The sequence below is a fragment of the Panthera tigris genome, chromosome B4 (genome assembly GCF_018350195.1).
Source record: "Panthera tigris isolate Pti1 chromosome B4, P.tigris_Pti1_mat1.1, whole genome shotgun sequence".
NCBI classification, from domain to species: Eukaryota; Metazoa; Chordata; class Mammalia; order Carnivora; family Felidae; genus Panthera; species Panthera tigris.
Genome location: NC_056666.1, coordinates 80347531 through 80359050, shown reverse-complemented (window position 1 = coordinate 80359050; position 11520 = coordinate 80347531). Strand labels below are relative to the sequence as shown.

The 11520-nt window shown below is 36.6% G+C and overlaps 1 protein-coding gene across 1 annotated transcript; it reads right to left on the bottom strand.

Moving 5' to 3' along the window:
• Nucleotides 1–8438: 8438 nt before the first annotated feature.
• On the bottom strand, nucleotides 8439–9380 carry LOC102971782 (olfactory receptor 9K2-like). Its single transcript, XM_007081438.2, has one exon. The coding sequence runs from the start codon at nucleotides 9378–9380 to the stop codon at nucleotides 8439–8441; it is 942 nt and encodes a 313-aa protein (XP_007081500.2).
• Nucleotides 9381–11520: the final 2140 nt, after the last annotated feature.

The following is an 11520-nucleotide window of genomic DNA, read 5'->3' as shown; positions in this document are numbered from 1 at the left end:
AAAAATCTTGCTTTTGGTAATGTATTTCATGCAGAAAAAACCCTGACAGTATGTAAGGACATGTGCAGAGGATGTCTACTAGAGCAGTTTTTAGTAGCAAAAACATAAATGAAGTGAGCACTCAACAATAGAAGAATGGCTAAAGAAATCAAGAGAACACATAACATGAGATCTACCCTCTTAAAATTTTAAGTTTACAATACTGAATTGTTAACTATAGGCACTATGTTGTACAGCAGATCTCTAGATTTCTTGACTCATCTTGCATAACTGATGCTCGATCCCTGGAAAATGACAACTCACCATTTTCCTTTCCCTTAGCCTTTGAGAACCCCTTTTGACTCTGTTTCCATAAGCTTAACTATTTTAGAGACGTCAGCAAGAGGAATCATGTAGTATTTGTTCTTCTGTGGCTGGCTTATTTCACTTACCAAGCACCTATAGTTAACCATTCATACAGTATACTTAACATTTTTTAAAGGGTAGATCTCATGTTAAGTATTCTTACCATTAAAACAACCAAGCAGGGGTGCCTGGGTGGCTCAGTCAGTTAAGCATCTGACTTGGGCTCAGGTCATGATCTCACGGTTTGTGAGTTTGAGCCCCACGTCGGGCTCTGTGCTGACAGCTCAGAGCCTGGAGCCTGCTTTGGATTCTGTGTCTCCCTCTCTCTCTCTCTGCCACTCCCCTGCTCATGCTCTGTCTCTCTCTGTCTCAAAAATAAATAAAAACATTTTTAAAAAATTAAAAAATAAATAAATAAAACAACCAAGCAAGCAAAGCAAATCCAAACCAACCAAACAAAAAAAACAAAAATGGGGCAGGAGGAAACTGTTGGAGGTTATGGGTATGTTTACTACCTTGATGATAGTGATGGCCTCACTGGTGTATGCATATTTCCAAATTCATTAAATTGCATATATTAAATATGTCCAGTTTTTTATATCAGCTATGCTTCAATAAAGCTGTTTTTTTATTAATTTTATTTTTTAAATTTATATCCAAATTAGCATATAGTGAAACAATGACTTCAGAAGTAGATTCCTTAATGCCCCTTACCCATTTAGCCCATCCCCCCTCCCACAACCCCTCCAGTAACCCTCTGTTTGTTCTCCATATTTAAGAGTCTCTTCTGTTTTGTTCCCCTCCTGTTTTTATATTATTTTTGTTTCCCTTCCCTTATGTTCATCTGTTTTGTCTCTTAAAGTCCTCATATGAGTGAATTCATACGATATTTGTCTTTCTCTGACTAATTTCACTTAGCATAATGCCCTCTAGTTCCCTCCACATAGTTGGAAATGGCAAGATTTCATTCTTTTTGATTCCCCAGTAATACTCCATTATATACATATACCACATCTTCTTTATCCATTCATCCATCGATGGACATTTGGGCTCTTTCCATACTTTGGCTATTGCTGATAGTGTTGCTATAAACATTGGGGTGCCTGTGTCCCTTTAAAACTGCACACCTGTATCCCTTGGATAAATACCTAGTAGTCCAATTGCTGGGTCATAGGGTAGTTCTATTTTCAATTTTTTGAGGAACCTCCATACTGTTTTCCAGAGTGACTGCACCAGCTTGCATTCCCATAATAAAGCTGTTTTTAAAAATAAATACATAAGGGGAAATTCAAAAAAATCTACAGAAAGGTAGAAAACCTGACTCAGAAAGTGAGTAGAAACTAATTCTGGACATCCAGACTCACAACAAAAAATGCCACCACCATGCTGCTCTGTATTGGGAACCATCCTTGTGTCACCATCATCAGTACCTCGGGACAGTGAAATGCCACCACAAGCAACAGTGCAAAGTTTTTCATGCATTAGATCCTGTCATTGCTACCAACAGTGTTCATTTTAAACTGCTGAGTTTTCTCCAAATTCAAAGTCCCAGGCAAGAGCATCAAGTTGTCTGACTCCTGGTCATATACCCATGTTCTAGTTTCCAGGAATAGAGAGACAAACATCTCAATCTTCAGATTTCCATAAAAAGTAGTGAGAGTAAGCTTCCCACCAATAACTGCACACTAGCAAGTTTCCCGCATAGAAGAAGGTATTAAGATGCTAGGCAGCCCAACAATAATACATTTTACGACAAAATTATTATTATCCACGCATCGCTCTGATCGAATGTCCTCTAAGAATTGAGAAATTGTAACTGTAGAGTGGCTAGATATTGCTCTTTTGCTCTCTGGTTTCTATTTCCCCTTTCTTAATAATGCCTGGTTTATTTTTGAGGCATTAACCGTTTCCAATTTGATAGAGTCTGCTGGACTCAATTTAGGTGTCCCATCTTCCCTCGGTAAATGGATGGGCTCATAACAAAGGAAGGCCAAGACAATGCTTCCTCACCAGAATGTGAAGTCAGCAGAGTGACTCAGACAATACTACTATTTCCGGCTTGTGACATTCTCTTCAAATGACTCCCCGCTATACCATACTGAATGTCCTACTTCATTCTCTGCAGTGTGTTTGGTCTTGACCTATTTTCAATCTTTTTCTTCTGCCTCTTTATCAATTCTGCATGTTACCAATACATTTAGCCTTCTAATAAATAACTTCCTGCTTAGGTTCCTGAACTCGGTTTTTATTACTTGCACCCAGAACTCTAAACAAATACCCAAAATTGGTTTCAGAGTACATAGATGTAACTACATCAGGTAAAATTAGTCAAAAATATAAGAAGAATAAACTCTATTTTATATTGGGAATAGAACCTATATGTTCACATTATTTGTGGCAAAATTGTCTACGAACTTATCATATTAAATAAATGGTTAAATAGAACCCTATGCCCATGAAAGCGAGAATGTGGTAGACAATACAGTCACCATCATGAGATAAAATCATGGTATCATTGATTCAAGGCCTGCAACATAGTATGAGTACTTCTGATAACTTAAAACAAAAATTAAGCGCAGATTTTTAAATTCGCACCTCTGTACAGGAAACTTCTGTTGCTCTATAAGATGATCTCTTATGTTTTATAGTTGCAGAGATGAAACACCAGAAAATTCAATCCCAGAGTATGCTTTGGCGTTTTTTTTTTTTTTAATTTTTCAATGTTGATTTCTTTTTGAGAGCCAGAGAGACATAGAGACAGAGAGAGACAGAGTGCAAGCAAGGGAGGGGCTCAGAGACAGAGGGAGACACAGAATCTGAAGCAGCTCCAGACTCCGAGCTGTCAGCACAGAGCCCGATGCAGGGTTTGAACTCATGGATGACAAGTTCATGACCTGAGCCGAAGTCGGATACTTAACCAAGTAAGCCACCCAGGCACCCCCAGAGTGTGATTTCTTTTGGTTTGTTGACTACAAAATATGTCAATTCATACTTCCAATATCTCTTACACAAATAAACTCTGCCCATCTGGGTATGTAAGATTACTTAAAACACTTGGAATATCCTGACATTTCTTTTTATTCTTAGTTTTTTATTTTTTTTTTTATTTTTTAAGATAGAGATCACAACCAAGGGGGGAGCAGAAGGAGAGGGAGGGAGAGAGTCTTAATCAGGCTCCATGCTTAATGCAGAGACTGACATGGGGCTCGATCTCACAACCGTGAGACCGTGACCAGAGCCAAAACCAAGGGTCGTACGCTTAACCAACTGAGCCACCCAGGCCCCCCTGATATTTTTTACACTCTACCCCAACCACCTTTGCATAGGAAACAAAATCCACTCATATCCCTGTTGGAGCTCTTTCCTACTTACTTTAAGATGTTACTACTCCTGAGGACATTTCTTGAAGGAAGAAGTTAAATTCCCCTTTCATCCTACTCCTAATTTTCGTGAGCACAGTTACTAGAATCAGAACCCAGCATTCTGAGACAGGAATGCTGTTCCAATGCAGATGCAGATTTTTTTGGAAAATGGCTTAAAACTGAATATTTTTTGGATACATACTGGCAAAATGCAAAGTATGTTGGTGTGAATAAATTTTGAAGGCTTTTTTACTGGAGAGGGGGAAAGATATTGGGTAGAATTTGTACTTACCAGAGATTTGAAAACTAAAGAGCTGGTTCATGAAAATAAGTAGAGGACTAATAGTTTGCTGGATTGATAAATCCAAACCATTAACTAATAATGGATGTCATTTAAAAAGCTGGGACACTAGAAACACTTTGAGAAAACCTTAGAAAAAGAAATTCAATCTCTTTAGGAGATAGTGGTGCTGAGGAGGATTAACCATAGATGGTCTGGTCTCATACTCCCTGGTTAGGTGCCCCACAGATGTCAGAAAATTTTCCCTGCACAGGTGACAGAGGGAAAAACCAGTAACCTTCAAAGCATCTGTGATGCTTCTAAAGATGTTGGTGCGAGACATTAAAGTTCAGTGGCTCCCGGACTTCACTGGAAGCAGGGCAGTGACAGAGCTCAAATTGTGGCATCTGACTGAGAGAGCAAAGGAAGATTTGGTTAACATGATAGTAGCAGCTCTGGCTTATTAGTCAAAAAGGATAAATGTGGTACAATAATCTCCATGTAAGGTTAGTTAACCATGAGGTGTCTAGGAATAAAATCAATGGGCGTCTTCTGAGAGGTAGAGAGAGGGAGACACCTGACTTAAGCCGCCATGACTCAGATCATGTTCATTCTCCAATTCCTAGACTGAGTTGGTTCACACACAGCCACTAGAATGTAGAGAAGGCTCAATACTCTTGAGTAAGGTGTGAACTGAAACCCTCCCAACAACCCTTCCTTAAATATTTTGGTAACTAATTCTCAGGTGACAAACACCGAAGAAAAGTATATACCAAACGTTTTTTGGACTTTTAAAAATATTTAGACCTTGTCTCAGAACTAATCAGCAGAGAGACAAAGAGCTGAACTTTGTGAAGTAAATATTTCCAATAGTGTGGCAGTAGACAAGTTTGGATCCTACTTAGAAATTATTTGTCTATTTTCCACTGTCTAATTTCTTGGAATACTGACTCACAACTCATCCTCTCCAGCCTTACAATTGTGGATGTGCAGCCAGAGCCAAACAAAATTTATATATCTAATTATTTAGCTGTTGCTTAAGTCATCCAAAGTTAATTCCTGTAAGTTGTCACAAAAGACACCTAAGTACAAGACATTCTATTGAAGGAACTGGTGACAGTCACCACGGTGCCAAACAGTGTGAATAAATGGATGAATTTTAAATGTTGATAAGGGAAGAAGAACCCATTTCAAAAATCTAGAATCCATATTTAATTACAGTAACAAATATAAAAAGCAGTCTTCGATTAAAGTTTTTTGGTTTTTTGTCTTTTTTCTTTACCAAGTTATAATAATTAAGAAATTACTTTGAAATGTTTTCATGTTTTCACTTCCAGGATATTTTGCCTTTTTTCTTATCCCATCTCTTCCAACTCCTGCCCCTCCCTTTCCAGACCTCACGCATAAGTAGATTTGTGCTCAAAGACATCTCTAGAAGAATAGCGTACACACACTCAAAACTTTTATTGATTTTATGACCTATACTGCTTTCAGGGGATCGGGCAAAGTGACATCTCATACTTGACTCACAAGAGTAAGAATAACAGTCCAATATCAATTCAACATCACATTTTACAGTATCTATTCAGTTCAGCTTCTCTAATCACCATAACAATTTAAATTTCATAATACGAAGTTGAAACTATCATAATGAAAGACAATGAAGTAAGCTTTGGGTGTTTATCCACAGATGCTTAATGTAGTCATTTTAATTTATATTAGTGAAGTTTCCACTCAGTGCTTAATTATCATTTGTAACTATCTAAGTCAGAGAATGTTAGCATCCTGGCAATAGAAAATATTATTATAAATGCCCTCACCAAAGTTCTGCATTGTTACACTAAATGTTAGGTCAACATCAACAATACATAAAATTTAAAGACAAAATGCAATACATGATGTTACAGAACAATAAATATATGTGCATGTCCAAAAACTTGTAATCAAGGAAGATGAATCATACAGTACAAATAAGTTAACAATGTTTGAGATAGCAAATTCAATCTTCAGCCTCTCAAGACAGTATCACTATTAAAAGATTTCTTCATGTGGATTTTTGCGTATAATTTTAAAGTCCACTCTAAATAACAATTTATGATGTATATGTCGCAAAATGTAATCTTCAAAGTCACTCGGATATATCAGTGTTTCACAAACAATCCATGTACCATTAAAAAAAAAAAGACCTTGTCAATGAAAGCCAACAAAATGTTGGTAAGACATTGGGGTGTCCTGATGGGATCTTAATGGCACAAGTAACAAGATATATAAATTAGGCACTACTTTTCATATAAGACCCAGAAAAAAAGCTACTACGGAAAATGTTCATTGAAATTAAAAGAAAAGTATAGGGATCGTATTTAGCACCTTTGAAAGTATTATGCCTTGGTTTTCAACTTTCTCAGATTCCTTCAGACATTGGAAGTGGTTTCAGCAATGCCACTCGTGAAAGTTACACACTGGAATACTGTTCTCTGTTACGGCTATAAAACAAGAAATAGAATCGACCAGACTAAAAACTAACAAGCAAACACATCTAGGCTATATTCTTATCCAATATTCTAATCGTTTCCCAGCAGTCCTTAGTAACCCACACTTGTTAGATCTACCACAGAGCAACGTTGTAACACTAATGGGCATCCAAGGGAAATAAGTAAAACCTAAGCCTAAAAGGATGTTTTCCAGACTAATAACAATCAATGCCAACAATCACTTTCCCAAGCCGATCTGGTTTCCTATTTTGCTCTCAAATGATGTTTTTCTGAATATCAATTAAACAGTAGCATCTGAGTACCAAGAACAATGGTAAATTTATTCACAGGTTTAAGATGGAGAGGATAAATATAACCTTGATTTTTAAAATCATTTTGCTTCTCTCTTTATCTCTTAATTAAGAATAACTATATATCAAGTCTCTTACCCTAACAAACATTGACCCACAAAATGCACGCCCTTGTGCATTCATCAAAGAAGGCTTCGCTATCTAAACAAAAGCTGAAAAAAGACCTAATAAGATACTCATATTTTAGGTTTTCACAATACCAAGTACACGGACAAAACTATTCACTGTATTTTACTTCTTAGGATGGGAGTATTTTTCACATTTGCTATTGTCTGGATGTAAGCATTGATTATGTAGTAGAAGTATTACTTATAGTACTTGTAAAAACAGTAACTTGCTATGACTCTCTCTGGAACTGGTCTTCCCTCGATACCTCTCAAATCTGTGGGATGAACAACTCTTCTTCTCCCAATTGACATTTGATGTTTAGGATTAATCATATTTCTATTATCCCTTTACCAAACTAATAAACACATTCATACAGGGGCGCCTGGGTGGCTCAGTCGGCTGAGTGTCCAACTTCAGCTGGGGTCATGATGGTTTATGGGTTCGAGCCCCACACCAGACTCTGTGCTGACACTTCTGAGCCTGGAGCCTGCTTTGGATTCTGTGTCTCTCTCCGTTCCTCCCCTGCTCATGCTCTCTCTCTCTCTCTCTCTCTCTCTCTCTCTCTCAAGAATAAATAAGCATTAAAAAAATAAAAATAGAAAAATAAAAATGAACACACTCATACATACACAAACATAACACATGCATGTACACACATAATCCAACTATTCATAAAGGTTATTGGAAGGCCTTGTGATATTTTTAACTGAGATTTTCAAGCTGACTTCATTTCAATATGGTGCTTTCACTAACTGCATACTCTTTACCGATAATTTTTATTATCCGAACGATAGAGGACATGAATTGTAAAATATCATAAACATCCTAAAATGTTTTCATTGTGTGACAGCAAAGTAGAAATGGCCGTACCATTCAAGGAAAGTCAAATAGAATATCTTAATTTACAAAATCAATGCAATTTTCACATATTTCTTCTACTTTAGCCACTTTAATTTAACAAAGATCGCTGGTTATTTTACCTTTCCTTTTCCTCCTCATTATGCACATGTTTTCTAATATTTTGCATGACATCGAAAACAAGATACAACAGTAACATTTATATGGAGTATCATTTGCATATAAACCATTGGCTCACACAGTTTCTGAGTTAATCATTATAGTAGGTATTTTCTGTATTTCAATTTTACCTTGGCATACAAGGAAGAGAAACTATAAAATTCTATACTTCCCCATGTATGTAACAATGTATTACCTGGAGAATGAGAAATTCATAACTCTTTGTAGAAATGCAGCAAACTTTCATGGTGTCCAGAACTTTCAGATTTAACATTGCCTTGCGAAAAAGTGAATATGTTGTTTGGAGCTTTCCTTATAGGATATTATTTATTAATGCTGCGGAATAAAAACAGTTAAAGGTGGGTTTTTCTTTAGTGGGGGTGTTTATTTTTTAAATTAACCCTAGCTTTAAACGCTTGAGTCTGGAAGATCAAGCAGACACAATCAACTGGGGCAAGAAACAGTAAAACAAGTGGAAGCAGATTTAAAGTAAAACTTTTTTCTTCCATATGACTTTTTTCATGGCATCTTTAACATCTTTATTTCTTAGAGAATAGATTAAAGGGTTCAGCATAGGTGTGAACAAAATGTAACATACTGAAGCCACTTTACGAAGTTCAGCGTTATTTGGAGGTGTGAGATAGACAAAGGAAACAGTTCCATAGAGCAAACTTACAACTCCCAGGTGTGAACTGCAAGTGGAGAAGGCTTTCTTCCTCCCTTCACTGGAGCGGATTTTTAAAACTGCGGACACAATATACATGTAAGATACCACAATAACAAGTATTGTGGGCAAAATAATGAGGACAGCCAGACTGAAGGACACCATCTTATTCATAAAGATATTGGAACAGGAGATCTTCTCGATGGGGTTTGAATCACAGTAGAAGTGATCAATGACTCGGGAAGCACAGAAAGACATTGAGAATGTTACACTGATTTGAAGGATGGAACTGACCCAGCCACAGAGATAGGAACCAGCCACCAACTGGATACAGAGGCTTCTTGACATGCGGACAGTGTAGAGGAGTGGATTGCAGATGGCGATGAAGCGGTCATAGGCCATGGCTGCCAGGACAAAGGCCTCGGTGACCATGAAAAGTGCATAAAGAAATAGCTGAGTCACACAGCCTGCAAAGGATATGGTCTTTTTCTGAGATAGGATGTTGACCATGGCTTTGGGTACAATAACAGTGGAGTAGGAGAGGTCAATGATGGAGAGATTGCCTAGGAAGAAATACATTGGTGTGTTCAGCCGGGGATCGGTCACAATGATGCCAATCATACTAAGGTTCCCCAGAAGGACCATCCAATAAACAACCAGGAATAGTAGGAAGAGGAGACTGTGGAGCTCTGGACGGACCCTGATGCCTACAAGAATGAAGTCAGTCACTTCTGAGTGGTTGTCTCCTCCCTTGTCACCCATGGCAAATTTCTGCTTAAAAGTATAACAGAAAGTCAACAAATAAAGTTTCTGCTATTTCTCTCTCATCACGCACAACACTCACATTAAAAAGACCTCATAGTTGACAGAATACTCTCAAATCTATTACACCATTAAGTTTACACACATGAGTAAATTAAAGACAGATACTAGACTTGCCTAAGGTAATACAACTGGTTAAGGTAACACAACTGGTTAAGGTTCAAACAAGAATTTGAACTCCAAGTGAAATATGTATTATTCAAGTTTACTGTTAATTTCAACACAACAAAATTTGATATTTCCTTATATCTAACTACCTTGTCATATGGGTGGTTTGTGAGATGTCATTTGTGATTTCAAAAATAGTCAAGTCTAACTCTTCATACTAAGAAAAAGACACTTCGTTAAATTTGATTTATAATTTTATATTTATTTTTTGTAATAATACTTTGTTTCAACACAGTAATAAAAATAATTAATGAAAGAAAAGGAAGCTAAAAGTTCATTTCAAGATAATATGAACTTTCTTTCAAAAAGAGCTCTTACAACAGCAAGTAAGTTACTAAAGACTTAATTGTCTTACTTGAGATCTTTAAAAATAAAATCAGACTTCAACTTCTGGAAATCATCTAATTTTATTTACATGAGAAAGTAAAATGTGATCGATGCCTTCATAATTTTTATCCTATAAAGTTTATTGATACTGTTTTTCTCAAATACGTCTGTCAAGAAATCCATGTCATCTCCAACTTCTGAACTTGAAAGAAAATTAGAAACTTCAAAGTGAGGAACAAACCAAAAGCCTACTTGTATAAAAAAAAAAAATAGATTAGATAGCAAGTTTTATTAAACTCTTAACCTGATAGTAAAAGCTCAGTAGCTTTCAAAATAAATTTTGCTTTTCTAGCAGCATCTAAATTAATCTGTTTGGTTAAATATTTGAAACCCATTCAAGTAATTGCATAGTAATATGGTTTTGTTAGGAAGTGGGGGAATAAATTAGGTTTACAGGTTAACATACATAAGAATGATTATATTTTATTCTAGAAGTAATAGAATAAAGCCTTTTTTTTAGGCATAAAGCTGAATAGAGCAGTTTCAAGCATCAGTCATTGTTTACTGGTTTGGTTGGAATGGGAAAAAGATGATTGTTAAAGAAAATAGGAAGCCCTTTAAAGACATTCTAAAATTTTTTCACACATAAATCTTCTTTCTGCAAGGAGGCACAAGCTTCATAGATCTTGTCTTTTGGTCTTATTTAAAAAGGAGAAGGGGGGGCGCCTGGGTGGCTCAGTCGGTTGAGCTTCCGACTTCGACTCCAGTCGTGAACTCACAGTTGGTGGGTTGGAGCCCCGCATCAGGCTCTGTGCTGAGGGCTTGCTCAGAGCCTGGAGCCTGCTTCAGATTCTGTGTCTCCTTCTCTCTCTTCCCCTCCCCCGCTCATGCTTTGTCTCACTCTGTTTCTCAAAACTAAATAAATGTAAAAAAATTTAATAAAAAAATAATAAATAAATAACAATAAATAAATAAATAAATAAATAAAAAGGAGAAGGGGGGTAGAGAAGGAGATAGATCAGGAGAAAAACTCTTAAGTTCATATACCAAATCAGGTGTTGCTTTTTTGATTCTATATCAATAAAAGTAAGCTATTAATAGTTCAAAGATATGCATTTTCGTCTGATTATTATCCATTAATGTGTTTACTCAATATTTTTAAGCATCAATTCTGTGCCAAGTATTGTGCTTATCACTGACTATGAAGATAAAGAGAAATGAATGCAATACTAATTTAAGGCATGAAATGATACTAGATATGAAATATTTATTACAGTATTATAACTACATTTAATGCATTACTAAATGCTCAATAATAAATTCACTGCTAGCTTTTGAAGTAACACATTTTTTAACGTTTTATTATTTAGTTTTGAGAGAGAGAGACAGAGTCAAGTGGAGGAAGGGTAGAGAGAGGGAGACACAGAATCCAAAGCAGGCTTCAGGCTCTGAGCTGTCAGCATGCAGCCCAAAGCCGGGCTTGAACTCACGACCGTGATATCATGACCTGAGCCGAAATCAGATGCTTAACCAATTGAGCCACCCAGGTACCCCAAGAACACATTTTTTAATGCCAAACTAAGGA

Coding starts and splice junctions, on each gene's coding strand:
- LOC102971782 (XM_007081438.2), bottom strand. CDS start 9,380: ATGGGTGACAAGGGAGGAGACAACCACTCAGAAGTGACTGACTTCATT.